Source organism: Artemia franciscana, chromosome 4 (genome assembly GCF_032884065.1).
Source record: "Artemia franciscana chromosome 4, ASM3288406v1, whole genome shotgun sequence".
In the NCBI taxonomy this organism is placed as follows: Eukaryota; Metazoa; Arthropoda; class Branchiopoda; order Anostraca; family Artemiidae; genus Artemia; species Artemia franciscana.
In genome coordinates this window covers 11,896,649-11,917,501 of record NC_088866.1, presented here as the reverse complement: position 1 = coordinate 11,917,501, position 20,853 = coordinate 11,896,649, and the positions used below count along the sequence as shown (strand labels likewise).

The window sequence follows — 20,853 nt, the reverse complement described above, 5'->3', positions numbered from 1 at the left end:
CCGACCAGTACCAGTACAAATTTTATGTTTGAAATTTAGTTTCCTACATTTAAACAATTACAAAATAAACACTGGTGAACAAAGATTCTTCTGACAACCATTAATTGGAATAATCTTTATTACGGGGCTTCAAGTAATCAATGTATGAATCAAGAAAAAACTTCAATATGCTGGTGATCTGTATAATGGCGGGCATATTATATGGTACCTTTAAACATTACGGAAACGGATGCGAAAACCCGTCCGTATCTTTTCGAACGATGGTCCAGAAAACCCTACATTTCAAGGCAAATTTATAATAAGTATAAAAGAAAATATTTGTAATATAATTCGTTTTCAGTAAAACACCGATCACGCAGTAGGTTTTAGACTTTTACAATGAGAGAATGAGGCAAAATTCAGACTCTTATTTGTAGAGATTTTCGTCTGTATCAGGCTTGATTTGCATATTCAATTCAAGTTTCATTCGTTTTAAGATTTATTTACTCATGTATATTAGTACCTATTATATGTCTCTTTGCTATGATTCTTTATTCAATTTCTGTTCCTTTTGGATCTCATTTATGCTTCAATAGCAAAAAATTTGGTTCGTTTTAAGCTTAATTTGCATATTAATTTAGGTTTTACTCGTTTTAAGGCATATGTATTCATTTATATTAGTTTATTATTCAACAAACTGTCAAAATTTTGACAGGATGCAGTTGGGGAAAAGCTGGTGTGCGTGTGTGTGTAAGAGGGGGGGGGTAGATGCCCTCCAATCAATTTTTATTCATAAAAAGGTAACAAAACTTGCAATTTCCAATCGAATGAACCACCTCTGAAGTTTATACGATCTCCCCTGACCTAAAAACCTTATATTCCCCTTGGGCATAACTTAAAACACTTGCCCTCGAGCTCTGCGGGTTTGTATCGACCCTGAAGTTTTTATTATCTGATTTTGAACTATTATTAACAAAATCACTACCTCAAATCTTATCGGGTGGGTTTGGGAAAAAAAGGAGTTGAGGCAGGGGGGCGGCTAGTTACACTTTGCTATCTTTTGAATCTTTAAAAGTGAATCAGTACTTTCAACTTCCAATCAAATGAGCCCTATCTGTAGCTTATACGAGTATTCCTTCTAAAGAACCATATATGCCCCCAGGGCAAAACTTCAACGCCTCCCCCAGGCTCTGAGGGTTGTTTCAACCCCGAAGTTTTTATTATCTGATGTTTGAACTATTTTTAACAAAATAGCTATCTCAAAATTTTTATCGGATAGATTCGGGGAAAACAGGGGGGAGGGGGCTAGTTGCCCTAGGATCTTTTTTACTCTTAAATTGTGAACTAAAATTTTCAATTTCCAATCAAATGAGCCCTCTAAAAAGTTTATACGAGCATCCCTTCTATAAGAACCATGTTTGCCCCACAGGAATAGCGTAAAACGCCTGCCCAGGGAGGGGGTCGACCAAGGAGTTTTCGTTATATAATCTTAAAAGCATTTTCAACAAAATGACTATCTCAAAACAAGCTCTATAGCGTCGCCTCTGAAAGTTGGTTACTAATTTGATGTTTTGTTTTGTTTGTGTTTTTTTTTTTCATTTTCCAATAAATAAAATCACTGTTCGAAATCCATGTATCGTTTTCTGTAAAGTGCAAATAACACTCTTTCCTTTAGAAGGCTCGAAAAAACCGTTACACTATCCATTGCGGTAGTTCCGGTTTTTTTTTTTTTATTTATTTTCTATTTTAATACCTTCTCGTTCTAAGGCTCCATAAGTTCATTTGTGTTCAATTTAAGGTTGACTTAATACAGAAATTAATTACTGCTCGTTTTAAGTCTGAACGTACCTTTTAATTTTCTTCGAAAAACTGCTTTTTGAAAATATTTTCATCGAATTGTAATAAAAATGAAAGAAAAATAAGATTAATCAGATGCAAAGTTGCACAGACATTACTAATATCATTCTTACCGGGGTAGATGAGTAACATAGAGGTTGGTGTCCTTTCTATCTTGACCAGCAGGGCGGGCATAGGAGACTTTGATTCGTTTCCCCTGGACTTCCAATCCATTAAGACCTTCGATTGCTCGTTTGGCGTTCTCAGGATCAACATAATTTACAAAACCAAAGCCATAGCTCAAGCCGGTCTGAAAAGGAAATTCAAATGAGAGTTAACTATTACCAAGATTCTTCTATTTTTCAGGACACATTCTAATTAGCTATATCCATATTTGATGTTCATGTGGATAAACAAGGATTGTTGTTTGCTTCATCATTCTTAACAAATCTTCTCCTTCAAAGAATATTTCCCGTTTCTATGGAATATTCAGCGTTAAAAGGAGCAAAAGAAATTCATTTTCATTTTAACAAATGTTCATTCCTAAGGCTGTACTTGTACTTGGGAGGGGGGAACGAGGCCTAAATTTGGAAACCCCAAGATTACAGGGAAAATATGTGTTTTATACAATTCAATGGGTACATGAGACCTAAGAATGACAAGCCAATATCCCAATATTTAAGACACTCAATATTTTCCAGTACGCCTATGTCCTGCTAAAGCATGGTCCAGATATTTCCAAAGTTGCAGAAGCTTCATACAAATATTCAATTGCCTTTCATAGTAATAGAGAACCAAACAAGTTTAAATTTGATCTTGTTGGTTGGTTCCATTTTTTACCGGAAAGTTATTCCACTTAAAATGGAATTGTAAATCAGCCTTGCAAAATACTTAATGATCTACACAATCATAATCCCAAATTAAAGGTTTCAATCTTAGTTGTTTATCCTTGAAAGTCTGTCTCGAAATTTTTCCCGAAATTGAAACCCTCCTGAATCATTTATGAATGAGTGAAGTTGATAGTCTTATTTTAAAAACCCCTTTAAAATGCAACCCTAGATGTAGGGGCTCAAATTGGATGTAATAATGTTGGAATCCTAAGATTAGCTTACAGTTTAATATAAACAAATTTTATAGATATTTTAGCGCAAAATTGCCCACTAGCGTAAATTGCTAACGTATGATTTGTTGTTTATTTTCATATATTAATTGATACTTCCAGTATGCAAAGGGACATGAAAATTTCGGCTAAAAAGCGTCCTTTTATCGTGTTTCTACCCGCAACTTTAGCCCCAGGAAAAAAGTTTGATCATTTTCTCCTTGGGTCATACCTGTGCGCATGTATGTTTGCATATAGCAAATAGGATATCCCCCACGAACTGTGACAAGTCAACACCACGAAACGCTGCAGATATATACGATTTTTTGTTTTACCAAGAATCCTTAAGGCATGAAACGGAAAACTTTTCCGTTAATGTAAATATTAAAAAATAAGAATGTAAAATAGAGCTTCTGGACACACTTAAATCAGGATATTACCCTTGGTATATTGATAAAACTTAAGCATTTTCCCCCTACACATGTACTACCCCACCTTTATTTTTCCCATGTCCATCCATGTATACCGTATAAATAATAACAACGATGATCATTTATTTAAATCCTCTTTACATACATAAAATGCACTTAGACGAGTATAAAAATAAAATAAAAATAGAAACAATAAACAAGAAAAAGGTCACAAGAAACAAACAACATCTCAGCTACTTACGCAACACAATTAAGTGGAAAGTCGACAACATTTTCTCGACGTTTGTGAAACCTATCCACAAGCTGTTCCATTTTTGAGGAAATATCAAAAACGCCATATCTACTCAAAATGCACCAGTTACGAGTCCAGAGCGGCAATTGCAGAAGATATTTGCAAAAACGGAAGAATAAAAATCTATTTTCTTCGGCTCGGATATTGTGAAAAACTCCAGAAACGGACCAAGAAGAAGACACGCGGTGCAAAAAAAGCGTTGTAAAGTCTGCCCAGGGTTATTTTGTGAATCTGACCTTAGTTCGAGCAAGATGCCAGTACGGTTTTCTAAGCTTTTCTATCAACCGCCGAGATAAAGTGTTTTAGCATTTTTAACATATTATCCAAACCTAAATAATTCAGAGAGGACGATGAAGATAGTTTCTGGGCCCACGTTGATAGTAAAAGAAGGTTGTTGAGACGAACCTTAGATGAGAAGCTCAGTTTTATAGGAGGCGACTTGAAGCCCAATCTCACTGCAACCAGATCAAACTGTATAAACTGTGTTTTGGAGAACCTGGAGATCATCTGATAATAGAAGGATATTGTCTGCGTAACAAAGGTGGCTCTCATCAATATGGGGCTCAATTAGAAATGGAGGAACATTTTTAGCAATGGTTCTGATGGCATTATTGAAAAGAATTAGACTAAGCACAGAGCCTTGGTTCACACCTTTCCGAACAGTGATGGATTTGCTTAGCTGGCTAAGCAAATCCTTATGGAAGCATTACTATATCAATTCCATAAGACGGCAGAGAAAAGGGATCATTCCACTTCTCAATAGAGAAAAAATTGCATGTAAATGGATAATGGAATCAAACGCCTTTAACATGTCGATTGTAAACTCATACATGTTCTTTTTCAACATCCTGTAGCGGTCTAAAGTAACCAAAAAAAGTTGCGTGTCCATTTTGCACACCCAAGCCTTCGCAAAATCCAAACTGGTTATCCCCATGGTTACACTTTGTGTTTACTTCTTGGAAATAAACATCTGTAAGACGCAAGTAACAAGACCTTCTCGAACAACAGCTGGAATATATTGCTGAGAAATACAAGCCTGAAATAATAGTGACAAATATTGTATATGAAGTGGGGTCGAGTATAGGAAGTGCTCAGTTTGCACCCCATTGTAACCTGGGGTTTTACCAAGTTTATTAGACGAATTTGAGTCTGGACAGCTGAAAATGTAACAACGACAAAGTTGCTCCGATGGTCACGTTTTGACATACGGTGTAGAAAGACATTTTAATCGGTAGCTTCAACCGAAGGAGGATCATCGGAAAAAAGCGAAGAAAAATGTTTTCCTACGAAGCGATATCGATAGGGTTAGATCTCAGCTTTGAAGCTCTCTTCCAAAGCTGTTGGGGGTTGTTTTTATCTCACATATTGCCGTTTGAACATGTCTATTTTTCCAACGGCAGACAGCTTTTCAGAACTCACGTTTGGTTGACTTAAGAACTGAAAAAAATAACAAACGAGCGAGGACGATCACAGTCGGCCCAAATCCAAAACCAAAACTTACGATGGTGCTTGAAATCTTGCGATTCCCCGCCTTCTTTCCAACCATGTTTCTGTATCCCTATTTTGACTCTTGTCGAAGGTACGGACACAAAAGAGGTGACCTTAAGAGAATATGTCAACTCAGCTAGAAAGCAATCAAGGTCCAGTGGGTTCCCTTTCAGTGAAGTACACAGAGGATGGAAAGGGATGTTAATTTTCATCAGCAAAGAATCAAGCGTGCACTGAAAGGACAATACATCTATGTGATCCCATGATACTTTTGTAAACCAACAGGGTCTTGTTTTATTCTGCGAAGGGGAATTCGCAGAATAAAACAAATCAATTGAACTTGATGTGTAAATATTCGCCAGATAGAACGTCATCTGAAACGGTTACAGTGGTCGATTGAAGTTCTGGATGATCAGACAGGACAAAATCGAGGTTTGAAGTTGACCCAGGTTATGAACATAGAAGAATGGTTTACATTTAGGTAGGACAGACATGCCAAGCGGAAGTGACGAAAAAAACATATGTGTAAGCAACAGTGAAGGGTCGTTCAGATTCGTCTTGAAATCACCACAGATAACAATACACGTGTTGGTAGCTTGAATTTTATGGAGAATCTTTGATGGTGACGCACAAACTGATGCAAACTTCTTATCAGAAGTATGGGTACGGTGATAAGTCGGCATATTAATACACAATAATACACAATAAGAAAGAAGCATTCACCTCTGACCAAAGATTGGCTATTATTAGCATTGTGATAATTCGTAGTTATGTACTATAGTACGTAAAATGGTCATAGTTATATATAATTTTAGAATGTATATTTGCTTTACTGCAGAAAATTCAAATTTGAGGATGCAATAAGTTGTTCCTGGAGACAGACCAGATCATAAGAATTAAACAACCTTGTCAATAGCAAAATCCTTATTTTGTTATTCTTGATATTAAATTGAATAGTTGGGATAGATATGCAAATATTAAGAAGTTGCAGTTGTACTTAATTTGGTCTTTAATAACTAGAAATGAAAGAGTATAAGAAGTTTTCAACTCAAGCTATATAAGCTGTTTAGCATCCTTGACATTGTAGAATCTGTCAAGTATCATAATATAGGTATGCCCTACTCAACAACAAAGAATTGCTTTGAAACCATTTCTACTGTAGTCCCTGAGATTAAATTAAAAATCTAAATACATTCTATGACCACACTGGCTATACATAATAATGAAACAAAGAAAAGAAAGGATATGATAAATGAAAAATAAAATCAGATAGGTGAGAAAAACAAGGATTTTATCAGCCAGTAGCAAACTATGAAAAAAAAACCGCAAGTATTTTGACAAGGACTACTGCCAAGTTGTCCTCAGTGCTCACAATCAAAACCAGCCAGATTAAATGAAAGACAAATCACCAATTGTATTGGACAAATATTCTTTGCTTAGCAATATATTTTGCCTGCCTGCAACCTCGATTTTTGTTAGATATGCAAATAGGTTGTCTTATATTAGACCGGGAGAAAATATTGATTGAACCGTTAGTATTAAATTATTTTAAATGGGGCTTAAGGAAATACGCCTTTAACATGTCAATCAAACGCCTTTAACATGTCGATTGTAAACACATACATGTTCTTTTTCAACATCCTTTAGCGGTCTAAAATAACCAAAAAAAGTTGCGTGTCCATTTTGCACACCCAAGCCGTCGCAAAATCCAAACTGGTTATCCCCATGGTTACACTTTGTGTTTACTTCTTGGAAATAAACTTCTTTAAGACGCAAGTAACAAGACCTTCCCGAAGAACAGCTGGAATATATTGCTGAGAAATACAAGCCTGAAATAATAGTGACAAATATTGTATAAGAAGCGGGGTCGAGTATAGGAAGTGCTCAGTTTGCACCCCATTGTATCCTGGGGTTTTACCAAATTTGTTTGGTTGACTTAAGAACTGAAAAAATAACAAACGAGCGAGGACGATCACAGTCGGCCCAAATCCGAAACCAAAACTTACGACGGTGCTTGGAATCTTGCAATTCACCACCTTCTTTCCAACCATGTTTCTGTATCCCTATTTTGACCCTTGTCGAAGGTACGGACACAAAAGAGGCGGCCTTAAGAGAATATGTCAACTCGGCTAGAAAGCAATCAAGGTCCAGTGGGTTCCTTTCAGTGAAGTACACAGAGGGTGGAAAGGGATGTTAATTTTCATCAGCAAAGAATCAAGCGTGCACTGAAAGGACAATACATCTATGTGATCCCATGATACTTTTGTAAACCAACAGGGTCTTATTTTATTCTGCGAAGGGGACATGTAAACATTGAACTTGATGTGTAAATACTCGCCAGATAGAACGTCATCTGAAACGGTTACAGTGGTAGATTGAAGTTCTGGATGATCAGACAGGACAAAGTCGAGGTTTGATTGTTGACCCAGGTTATGAACATAGAAGAATGGTTTACATTTAGGTAGGACAGACATGCCAAGCGGAAGTAACGACAAAAACATATGTGTAAGCAACAGTCAAGGGTCGTTCAGATTCGTCTTGAAATCACCACAGATAACAATACACGTGTTGGTAGCTTGAATTTTATGGAGAATCTTTGATGGTGACGCACAAACTGATGCAAACTTCTAATCAGAAGTATGGGTACGGTGATAAGTCGGCATATTAATACACAATAATACAAAACATCCTAGCTCAACAGCAATATAATGTCAGACGGATCTAACAAAGAAGTGGCAAACTTTTTTACTTATTGCAATAGCTAAACCACTCGAAGGACTGCCAGTTGTAATGTTTGCCGAACTGAGGAGAAACTGAGAATAAGACGAACGCTCTAACAATGACACATTATTTTAACTTAAAAGATGCTCAGCAAAACACACAATATCAAAAGTATTACACAAATTTTCAATAATTTCTAGTTTTTCGTGGGCATCATTTATTTTCTAATAAAATACTGACATAAATTTTTAGCGCCCTAAGGCTGCTGTAACATTGTTTCTTTGGCCTTGAGCGGAAAGGTGCTTTTTCATTTCTACACAAATCAATCTGTTACTTCAGTGGGTTTTTCCCCAGTTTGCACATTTTATGTTTGCTTGGCATGCACTATCCTTATTACTATGATCACCCGCACATCTACTACACTTGGTCGGGTTTGAACACTCCCGAGCGAAATGTCCGAATCCTTGGCAGTTGAGACACTGCTTGAATTTTTCGATTGGTCGAGTGACATGGAACAAACAATATTCGACAAACACCACTCCGAACTTCAATGCATGATCAAGGTTATCATTTGTTTTAAACTTCAGCTACACAGCTTTTGAATTCCCGAAGCGTGTAGCAGAAATAACACTTTCAACGAGCATGGGGATTCGAGAAACATCGAAATTACTGTTCATTTTTATAATATCTACGCACTCGGTAATTATAATCTTAGCCCGAATTTTCATACTATTAGGTATTGCAGCCACTATCGCCAGTGCAGAGTCTTCATCAAACATATGATGCCGACTACCAGTCCATTTGAAGGACTAACAATATGTTTCATCTTGTCAGCATGGCCAAGCTGCTTCAGAAAATCACACTTATTTGTAAGGTTTTGCACATTAATATTGTCAAGAATATTTGAAAGTGCCACAGGATTAGAGGGGGATGGGTGAGCTGGCGTCAATGGCCACATAACTGGGCATGAACTCTGCACATGTTTTCTTGTTTTTCGACTACAAAATTAAGCATCCGAACGCATTCGTTCAGGCGTGAGGCCACTATTGTAGGGGGGTCCGTTTGAAAAGAAGGGACGTCCGATTGATCAAGTATTGCAAACATCAGCAAATCTTCCTTTTCTTTGAGGCCACATAGCAGTACAAAAATGTCCAACAAAAAGGATGACGCTGGATATGATCCTCTTCTCCTCTCAAGTATGTCAACCTTTAGTGCAACTTGGTTTCAATTGCCTGCTTAATTGCATCTTTTGCCAAAAAATTGATTTAGAACCTTTATGACAGTGTCTTTATCCTTGGCAATTGACCGTTGTAAAAGTTCAGCACCGGATACTGATAAATAGAACTAGTCATATATATAATATATTCTCTAAAAAATTAATGTGATGCGCAGTCAATAATCATGGTCCATATAGCACGCCAATTCGTCAGTAAGTACACATTTAAGCGATGGATCAAGTCCGTCCAGGAACAGGAGAAGTGTTGGGACCCACTCACTTATTCCATACAATTGAAGGGTAACTAAATACCGGCAGGTACGGATTGTAGTAGCGTTTAACTTGGTACATTTGCTTATATTGTCTGGCCTGTACAAGTTCTTCCAAATAACGCTGTTCGATTGTTGGTTGGCCTACAACCCCGGGATTCAGTAGAAAATGTAGACGAGCGAATAAGGATACTGCCAGCTCCTGGACTACGGGAGTTATATAAACTTTTGTTTATTTTTAGACAACAACATGGTATATATTTTTCAGATATTGACAGTTTAGTAAGTTTGGGATCCATGATCATGGAACTCGATCTTCTGGAGAGATTAATGCTCTTTTGATTGTTTCGATCTGGTCGACATTTTTTGTGTTTCATGGGGGGTGGGGGTAGAAATTAAAATCACCATGATCAGAGTATTAGAAATAACAGTGACATTTCTTTGTTTAAGAAAGAAATTAAAGAAATCCTTTTTAGTAAGCATGAATTTTGGTTTCTGTTATTTTTGGGGGGGGAGGGTGGCATAAATACATGATTGAATAACTTATTATGGCCTCTTTTTGGATTTGTTTAATTGCAATGTTTGTGGTGCTGATTACGATGTGCGATTTGTATTAGTTGTTATATAACTCATTTAGTCCTGTGCTATTTTTAAGTGTATTTAAATACCTGTTGTTTTTATTTATTCTTTTATATCAATTATCTTTTCTGACAAAAAAAGAAACTTTCTAGAAAATAGTAAATAGGTGAAACAAATAACCATATAATCAACAGTAACAACCTTCGGCAGGCCAAATAACCTGATATAACTTGAAACAGGGGATCTACCCTTCTGATTTCAATCCAAAGTACTTCCAGAAAAGCTGCATCTAAAATTTGCCTTTGCTACCCGAAGCTACCATTAAGAAGACAAGTTTCATTACCTTTGCTAAATGAAAACTTTGGTGAAACGAAACTAAAAAACTTCTGAGTAAATAAAAGACAATTACTGGTCATACTAAAGTTTTCTTTATGATTGTTTCTCTTTCAGCCTTTTATCCTTCCATTCTCTTCATTACCTTTGCTAAATACATAACCATTGCTAAATGAAAACTTTGGTTAAACGAAACTAAAAAACTTCTGAGTAAATAAAAGACAATTACTGGTCATGCTAAAGTATTCTTTATGATTGTTTCTCTTTCAGCCTTTTATCGTTCCATTCTCTTGCTACATTACCTTTTATATTACCCTTGCTAAATACATTACCTTTGCTAAATGAAAACTTTGGTGAAACGAAACTAAAAAACTTCTGAGCAAATAAAAGACAATTACTGGTCATACTAAAGTATTCTTTATGATTGTTTCTCTTTCAGCCTTTTATCCTTCCATTCTCTTGCTGATTCTGAAAAACAGTTTGCTATACTAAGGAACTATGACATCACCAAAAACAAATGGAAAAAGCTGTTACAAAACAAAGGAAACTACAACAACTCAAGAAGAATCCAAAAAAGAACCAAGAAGAGACTACAATACCTTAAGATTTCCATTATCGATCGTCCAATAAGTAAAGAAAAGAAACAAACATTTCCTGGCAGGATTTGATTATATATTACAAAAATTAAAAACAAGAATAAAGCGCAATTTACGCTTATGCAGCACCTAGGGCTGCAGCTACAGAGCCTTTGCTAAGAAAGGGTTAAAGAAGTGAGATAAATCCACAGCTCTAGCTTGGAAGAAATAAAATTATAAACATCTTTAGCCTAGGAGGACGTAAAAGGTCCTTGAAGGACCACCATTGAATCATCCCTAAAAAAAGTGTTTGGAAAAAGTGTTGGCTATCTTTAAGAGTAATTTGAGATCCCTTCCTGCTTTGATTCAGGATTGTGAACAATAGTTTTATCTTTTTCTCCTTTCCCTTCCAAATCAGTAGTGACATAAATCAAACCGAGATAATTGACCATCTTAAAAGCCTTTAATTTGGTTAGTAACAGAGGGAAGAAAAATATTAATAATACGATTAAATAAAAATAACAACTGCAATAACAATAATTCTGCTAACCTTTCTATCTCTCATCACTTTTGCATTAGTAATATTACCAATAGTTGAAAAAATTCTTTGCAAATCAGCATCTGTAAAGCTTTGAGGTAAATAGTTGATAATGAGATTAGTTTTTCCATTGGGATCTTCAGTGTTTTGGGTAGTTGTTGAATTTCCATCATAAGTGGCCATCATGAATAAACTTCAGATCTTCTTTTAAATAACAAAAGTTGCCTGGATGAGCATAATAACAAAATCAAATAATATAAAAATGGATTTGGCAAGAAATAAAATAATCAAATAATATGCTAGAACTGTAGGAAATTCTTCATTTATTTCATATATGACAAACTATGGGAACTATTATCCTAGTAAAATAATAATAAAACCAAACTAAACTAAAATATCTAAAACAGGCCTTAAGCAGTTGACATAGTGGGTAATGTAACTAAGCTGTAGCCCTGAAGTATAGGTGCATACAGGTCTGAGTCCTATAGAAAGGATGGGAAGGAATGATATTATAATTTTTCTATATGGGTCAAAATAAAAGTGAGGGCACTTTCAGGACACAAGTTCTTTGAGAGGGGCGGGAGAATCCTTTAGGCCAACCTTAAAAAGTATATTCCTTTGTGTGCAAGAATATGGATGTTACAACGAAATCTGGACATTTTTTGAAAATCCCCTTGTTTTGTTGGGATTAGAGTGCTAATTCAACAGGTATTGGTTAGTTGACTTGAATAGGTGTCGCTAAATTAGATAGATAGTCGCTAAAGAATTTGTCAAACAACATGCTTCAGTCCTCTTATGGGGGCCAGATGAAAGACAGTTTGTCACATTCCCCCATAATCTCAAATTCCCCTCCTCTCCAAAAAAAGACAAACTTTTCCTCAGACTTCCAATTTTGTGTGCAAGCCATGAGATAAAAAAGAGTAAACTTACCAAACTACATGTAAAATAGGTTACTTTTGATGAAACCTACTAGCTCTTTGCAATATCTAAAATGAAATATAGTAGCTTGCTTTTAGGCAAAAAACACACACTCTCTTCAAACATCCAAAAACCAAACTGGCTAATCTGATCCCTACTCTGAAGAGAATAGGAAACTTGTAAGGATTCGGTTTTCAGCAGTTTCACACAACAAGATAGGTACTAAAAACTACTAACACCACTTAAAGTGCAGCATCTGGTGATTTCACTAAAAAAGTAGATAATCTCAAATAAAATTTGAAGTTTGATACAATTAATGTGGAACAGAGTTAAAGTTGAAATTTCACTGTAACTTTAAATTAATCAGCAATTTTTATTTTCAAAAAGTCAAAATCGAGTCTGTCTGAAGCAGACCCAGAATAGCATGGGAAAATCTTGGCAGTTTGAGTATGCTAGTTAACTTTAAGTTGGTAGGTCCATTGGGGACAAAATTCCTATTTCTTTGTCCTCTTCTGCAATATAAAGCATTTGGTAGCTATTATCTAGCTACATCTCACCATCAGTCTGAATTATATGGAGTAAGATCTTTCCTCTTGTAGCAGTAATAACCAATTAATTTACTGATTTATAGTCCAAATAACACAATTGTGAATAATGGCAAAGGAAAAAAACAAGACATCATAACATAATCAATAAAAAATCAGTTAGGATAGTGGTGAGGGGATAAAGCCACATAAGTTATACCTAGAGTTTTCTATGATGTTTCTCTAACTTCGAAATTGTACTGAGAACCCCTAAACCAATTGCAAGAAACCAGTGTTTGTACTCTTTGGTTTTTGATGAGCAGAGCATCCCCTGTGCTTTGTATTTCATGGACTAGGATTTAATATTTGCTCTTCAATTTCTATGCTTTAAACTATCATTTTAAGGATGGAATTTATTTACTACTGTTGGTCCTAACTGAAATTGGTCCATAACAAGTTTTAATTAATGGTCATCAATTGAAACTTGTTAAGGAGCCTACCCTGTCCAGAGTCTGCACTCAATTGTTTTCCTCAAGAATCATCAACAGTTGGAATAAACTCTCTGAAGAAACCATTGCTGCTGAGTCTGTGGACATCTTCAGAAGAAGACTGGATACTGAGTGGTCCTCCAGTGAGTGTAAACTCAACTGGGAAGCTATGGATCAGCAAAGTGCACCTGGTCACTAAAGAATCCTGAATACAGCTCAAATCGTCAACTCTGGAGCTCTACAAGGAGCAATCCTTAGATTGCTTCAAAATGCAATTTAAGAGAATTTAAGGCTGAAGATATAGAAACTGAGTTAAAAGCAGATATTGGTTATATGATTGCATATTATAGAGAGCATAGTTGGGATGCTTTAGCTAAATTATATTCAGTTTTTGTGACCATGCTGTTCTGTTTAATGCAGTTCCGCCTTTGCTAGTGGTTGATGAATTGTTCATCTATGATTAATATTCTACTGCAGTAAATTTTCTTTTATTTCTGTTGGTGATCTTTTAGAATAACAGACTCATAAATGAAGAGTCCCTGGTTCAAATCTCTGTGATGGCTGTTGTTTGGTTCAGGGCGAGGGTGAGCAGTGTTTACCTGTAAGACAAGACTAAGTCCACCCAACTTCAAATGGATACCTAGAGAAGCTTAGGAGAAAACACAGGAAGCAATGGGTGATTTGCTCCCAACCACACAGCACTCCCAGCCAAGGGCAAAGCATAAGCACCAGAACTATACAGACCTCATTGGTTCATATATGAAAGTTTAGTTTTGTTCTTGTCATTATTGTAACAAGGGAATTATTACCCAATATGGAGTTAATAATATTTACATAATTTGAGAAGCTATTAGATAAGCTTTCCAAAGATATTTGCCATTTTTCACTTTAAGGCCTTACCACAGTCTTATCAGATCATTGCACAGTCTTGATTTTCATGTTCTTCTGTGTTAGTATCTTGTCTTACTACCATTCTTGTAATTCTGCTATTTTCCCAGAGTTTTTTTTCATTGTAGTTTACAATTTAAATCAATAAGTAAAAAAAAGATGTTATTTATTGTTTGATGGTCCATAAATAAGATGTATGAACTGTCAAGGTAAACATATTTTGCATTTTTGATACACATAACGAGATGTTTATATCAGCTTAAAAATCTTTTTATAACAGCCAAAAACACATCTATCCTCCCCTAAAAGAGTCCATGAAACATTTATAGCAGAAAGAAGCATTCACTAGATTTTTGTCAACCAGCTATCAAATATTTCAGGGTAATGAACCGTAAGTAAGGAGCAGTGCAGCTCAATAGTGACCAAAACTATAAGAAACAGTCTTAATAGTAATAGCTACATCAAAAGAATCAAATTGTGATGCTTATTCAAAATATATAGAATTCATGAAGCATAACATACTCATCAAAAAGTTACAAGCCTGAAAAAATTTACCTAATTTTTGAAAAAGGGGTGGAACACTCCTAAGAAATCAAGTGACCTTAATTTAAAATCACACCATGAGATTCAGAATATCAGAGAACCCTACTGCATAGATTACATGCTCCTGTAAATTAAAATGTGGAATTTTTATTTTTTTGCAAAACATCATGGGTGTTAGTTTATTTGTTTTCCCCAGGGGTGATTGTATTGAACCAGTGATTCTAGAAGTTTGGGAGTAGGTTCAATTGATTGACAATCTAAAGTTCTAGTGCCCTTTTTAAGTGACCAAACATATTGCATGGCAGCTACCCTCTCCCACCCCTCTTTTTTGACCAAAATTGCCTAATCAAAATTTTGAGATAGCCATTTTCTTCAGCATGGTTGAAAGATCTAATAAGTATGTGTTTAAGGATGACTTAGCCCCCACAGCCCCAGAAGGAAGGGCTGTAAATTATGAACTTTGTCCATTGCTTACATATAGTACTGGCTATTGAGAAGTATAAAGATATTTTCGGGGGGAAGGACTTCCTGGTGGGGGTATTTGCATGGTAGAACCTTTCCATGGAGGAGTTTTTCGCAGGGGGAGGGAATTTTTCATGGGAGAAAAGATAGATTTCTCAGCATTAATTAAAAAACATTAATTAAAAACCCTAAATTTTTTGGTCTACTTAAAATTCAGAAGATAGATATTCTTTCATGTCCTATTGCAGCATGTTATAGTTCCCCAGCCAAAAATGTAGGAAAGCTCTTAGCCATTGTTTTCAAGCCTCTTTTAAGCACATAGAAATCTTCTTTATAAAAATATGTAGATCTTGTTGACGAGTTAAAAAATCGAAGTATAACAGAAAATACTATCTTGTCTAGTTCTGACAAAGTTTCCATGTACACTACATGTAATGTCCATAAAGGTGAACAGGGCTTAAGAGGAAAATTCTGCGTGGTTAAATTATAAATCCTTGGAAATTGACACAACAATAACACTTGTTTTATCTTTGCAACAAGTTCTCTTTGTACTTTAAGTTCAGCAAAAAAAATAAAAAATTCAGGTTACAGGTCTACTGATGGACACAGTTTTGTCTCCCTATCTAGCAAATTTTACAGGGATTTCATTGAACAATCTGCTTTGAATCTTGAATGCTTTCCCCTTGAAACACTTCCCTCCTGCTTTGAATGCTTTCCCCTCCTACTTTGAATGCTTTCCCCTTGAAACACTCTCTCTGGTTTTGTTTTATTGGTGATATTTTGTCTGTTTGGGAACATGGACAGGACTCTCTAAAAGATGTTTTGGCACATTTGAACACTTGATTCAAATCTTCAATTCACAATAGAACTGGAAGAGTCAGGAAAGCTCCCTTTCTTGGTTGTTCTAATTATAAAAAAATACTCCTAGCCTTGAATTTTCTAGAAGAAGAAAGCCAACCCATAATGATTGTTATCTACATTTCTTGTCAAATAACCCTCCTTTAGTAAAAAGAGGAGTAATAATCTCTTTAGTTGACCAAGTTCTAAAAATCTGTTCATGTAATCATGTAAAACCTGAATTAAATTATGTCAAAGATATTCTATCCTGCAATAGCTACCCAATCAACCTTATTGAAAATATTGTGGATATTTTCATTCCTTGATTCAGTTACTCCAGTAATTGAAAACAAAACTTTTGCCATGATACCATACATGTCATAACTCAGCTAAAAACTTAGAATTTTTTAAAAAACATAATCTCTCTGTTCCTTTCAAAACAGAACAAAAAGTTGAACATTCTTTCAACTTGGGAAGGCATAAAACCAACTCTATACTAGATAGTGGTGCTTACAGAGTCCTGTGTTCAAATGGGAAATTTTACATTGGTAGAACCCATTGGTAGGTCAACAACTGGGGGAATAATTGCATGAGCACAAAACTTCAATAGACAAGTCCTAGAGGTTTGAAAATAAAGATGACAACTTTAATTCTTCTTTGGCCCTCCATACTTATGTAAAGCCAGATCATTTACTTCTTATTGAAGAGGCAATTTTAATATCTACTGTCAATGGCCTACTGCAATCTTTTAGAGAGGCAATTGAGTTTTAAAATATATATATGTATATATAGAAATTTTGCTATAAAGAGATACAGGAGATATTTCCTTGAGCCCTATTTAAAATAATTTAATACTAAAGGTTCAATCAATATTTTCTCCCAGTCTAATATAAGACAACCTGTCTGCATATCTAACAAAAATCGAGGTTGCAGGCAGGCAAAATATATTGCTAAGCAAAGAATATTTGTCCAATACAATTGGTGATTTGTCTTTCATTTAATCTGGCTGGTTTTGATTGTGAGCACTGAGGACAACTTGGCAGTAGTCCTTGTCAAAATACTTGCGTTTTTTTTTCATAGTTTGCTACTGGCTGATAAAATCCTTGTTTTTCTCACCTATCTGATTTTATTTTTCATTTACCATATCCTTTCTTTTCTTTGTTTCATTATTATGTATAGCCAGTGTGGTCTTAGAATGTATTTAGATTTTTAATTTAATCTCAGGGACTACAGTAGAAATGGTTTCAAATCAATTCTTTGTTGTTGAGTAGGGCATACCTATCAGTGTAGATATTATGATACTTGACAGATTCTACAATGTCAAGGATGCTAAACAGCTAATATAGCTTGAGTTAAAAACTTCTTATACTCTTTCATTTCTAGTTATTAAAGACCAAATTAAGTACAACTGCAACTTCTTACTATTTGCATATCTTTGCCAACTATTCAATTTAATATCAAGAATAACAAAATAAGGATTTTGCTATTGGCAAGGTTGTTTAATTCTTATGGTCTAGTCTGTCTCCAGGAACAACTTATTGCATCCTCAAATTTGAATTTTCTGCAGTAAAGCAAGTATACATTCTAAATTTATATATAACTATGACCATTTCTACATACTATAGTACATAACTATGAATTATCACAATGCTAATAATAGCCAATCTTTGGTCAGAGATGAATGCTTCTTTCTACTATAAATGTTTCACCCTCTCTTTTAGGGTTGAATAAAACTGATATTGGTTGTTAGAAAGAAATTTCTAAGCTGATATAAACACCCTGTTGTTTGTATAAAAAAGTAAAAATGTGTTTTATGTTGACAGTGCAAAAAATCTTGTCTATGGACCTTTTTTTTATATATAACCTTTTTTCACTTACTGCTCAAAATTGTAGAGTAGAAACAAAAAACAAAATAACTAAATAGACAAATAAGCAAACTAAAAAATGGTATTAAGACAAAAAAACGAATATAACAACAACCAAAATCAAGACTGTGCAATGACTCTGCAATGACTGTGCAAAAGACTGTGGCAAGGGCTTAAAGTAAAAACAAAAGACATTTTTGGAAAGATTATCTAGTACCTTTTCAAACATATTAAAATATTGGTAGCCCCATATTGGGTAATAACCCCCTGTTATAATCATGGAAACAACAAAACACAAACTTTCACACATGGACCAACAATATCTGCCTAGCACTAGTTCTGATGCTCTTACCTTGGCTGGGAGTATTGTGTGAGGTTGAAGGCAAACCACCCAATGCATATTGTTTTTGTGTTTCCTCTAGATTTATCTAGGCAACCATTTGGGTGTACTTTTTGCTTTTCTTACAAGGAGACATTACCAACCCTTGTCCAAAACCAAATAATAGCCATCACCAAGAATCAAACCAGCAACCCTTCACTATGAAAAAAGTGAATCATCATTCGATGGCTTCTGTATGATCTTTCCAAATAAAATAATTGCTTCTGGGGCACATTCCATGTTATTTTGGAAACAAATTTGCAGAAACTTTTGAAAAAGCATGAAACCAGTTGAAAAAGGCCTCACAGCAAGAGAAACAGTACACCATTGAAATTACTGTTGTTTAAAACCCTATATAGGAGACTTACAGCCCCAACCTTGAACAAGCACTGATGCATCTTCTTTTTTTTTCTTGGTTGCTAATAGGGCACTAAACATCATATAGTTGTTTAAAAGCTATTTTTTGTATATGATTAGCTTTAATCAGCTTTTTCTATTTTACATCATAGTCTAAAACAATAAAGGTCTAGATTAGGGGCTATTGAGATAGAAACATATTAAGATGACAATTCTTACTTCATAATATGTACAATAATTAAAGCTGATATATTCTGACCATTGTTCCCCCTCTCCCTTTATGTGCAAATATATATCCCTAATTATATATTTCCCATGGTTTATGCCAATGCATGTCTCTTGTTTCACCTCTTGTGCCCATAAATTAAATCAACTGTTATGAAACAAGAGCCAGAAAGACTTGAGTGACAAGTAGTGGAATATATCTAAAATAAATAATCTAGGGTACATATTTGCATATTAGGAGGGGCTGAGGGGGGTAAGGTATAGCAGAACTTACTAGTATAGCCTAATTAGTCTTCATATTCTGAAGTAAGAATTGTTTTCTTAACATGTTTCCTTCTCAATAGCCCATAATCTAGATACTTACCCTAAAGACCATAGACAAGGTAATAAGCTGCTTTTGTGGGCCCTAATAAGGGGAAAATGGAATTTGACCAAGAAGAGATTAATAAATTTGGACAGAGCAAAAAAAAGCATCAAATGATGTAATATCTTTCTTCCTAGTTAAATCATGTGACTATTCTAATTTCACCAATACCACAAGTAAGGTGAAATTATAGTTTAGCTACTTTCTATCTTGGCAAGGGGTTAGGTTAATAAAATGAAAATTTCAGTAATGATTCCAGGGCTGAAAAGATATTCTGGGAAAGTATTACCTAGCTTCCATGTTAACCCTGTTCCAATTTCTAAGTCTTAGAAATTTGCCTGCTCAACAGGTCCTTACCTATTAAAATTTTGACAATATGACATTTTACCTTAATTTTCAGTTATTAGTTTCTTTTTTGGCAAATATTTTGCTGTTCATATTATTGACTTATGAATAATGTAAACATACCTGCTAGACACCATTTCTTGTGCTCTATCTGAATTGAAATAATCACTTTTCTTGCAAATTCAATTCTAAGCCTATTTAGGATCCTTGAAAATAATAATATAACCTAACCTGACCTAACCCCTTTCCAAGATATAAAAAGTAGCTAAACTAGAACTTTACCATGAATAAAACACTGAGATACATGTTTTTAAAGTCCAGAATTTTGATAGTCTTTGGTCCCAGCAAAAATTATATGTATTTCATAGGAGAAATTTAAGAGACCTGTAGTCAATGAACTTTCAAATGATAAGCATATATGTACCAGGTACTATATTTCTCAAATTATGCTTCTTGCTGTTTTTCAGTTGACACTTGAGTCAGACAACTGCTCATATATGTATAATCCTCTACCAAATCTTGGGTTCTAATTATAGCCACTTCACTTTGAATATCACACATATGTATAAATTTGGCACAAGCCACAACAACAGTTAAAATATCATGGGGTTGTACTAAGATGTTGTACAGAATGTTCTTACTCAAATCACTGACATTATTACACATATAGCATCCTGGTATTGTCACATAACATGTCTAGAATTTTATGAAATTTTAAAACACAGCTTAAATAAAAGAAGAAAAAATAAACAAATAAATCATCCATAAATACAATAAGCACATACAAATTATAGAGTATTATGCAGATTACAATGTTTCTAAAGGCTACTTAGCCAATAAGGATATAGCTTTTCAATGGGCCCACTTAGGGGACTTTGCATGACCTAGGATTAATCTCATTTTAAATGTACCAAAATACTTTAAAATTAAACTTCTAAATACATTTCTTTGTACATCAATTTCTTGCAGTTCTTTAGGATAGCCTATGTCTAACATCATCTTACTCATTACACATATCACAGTAAAGAGAGCTAACTCTCCCTTATTTCTGGAAACCTGAATGGGTTTTGGCATGACCTGTCTTCAATCTAAAAATAGTAGCAGTAACAGATCTTATATCATGTAGCCTACCAGTCCATCGAGTGGTGGCCTATTATCATAAAGCTCAAAATTGGGTTTGAACAATTTATAATGTACTATTACTCTCCCTATCACATAATGCATTATAAATATATGTTAAATATTCACTTTGTGTGGGTTATACCGTAATACTCTGGCCATTCAGAAAATTATGCTTACCAA

At 34.9% G+C, this 20,853-nt stretch overlaps 1 protein-coding gene across 2 annotated transcripts in view; it reads right to left on the bottom strand.

Moving 5' to 3' along the window:
• Positions 1-20,853, bottom strand: part of LOC136025996 (ELAV-like protein 2) — a 53,114-nt gene extending 32,261 nt beyond the window's left edge. Inside the window, exons 1-3 of one of the 2 annotated variants that reach the window (XM_065702138.1) lie at positions 20,800-20,852; positions 11,369-11,581; positions 1,950-2,125 (exon numbers count right to left, since the gene is read on the bottom strand). In XM_065702138.1, coding sequence (XP_065558210.1) covers positions 1,950-2,125; positions 11,369-11,542 — 350 coding nt within the window. In that variant the 5' untranslated portion in view covers positions 11,543-11,581; positions 20,800-20,852. Of the gene's footprint in view, positions 1-1,949; positions 2,126-11,368; positions 11,582-20,799 lie in introns of both variants that reach the window. The other variant, XM_065702139.1, reaches the window with a different exon arrangement.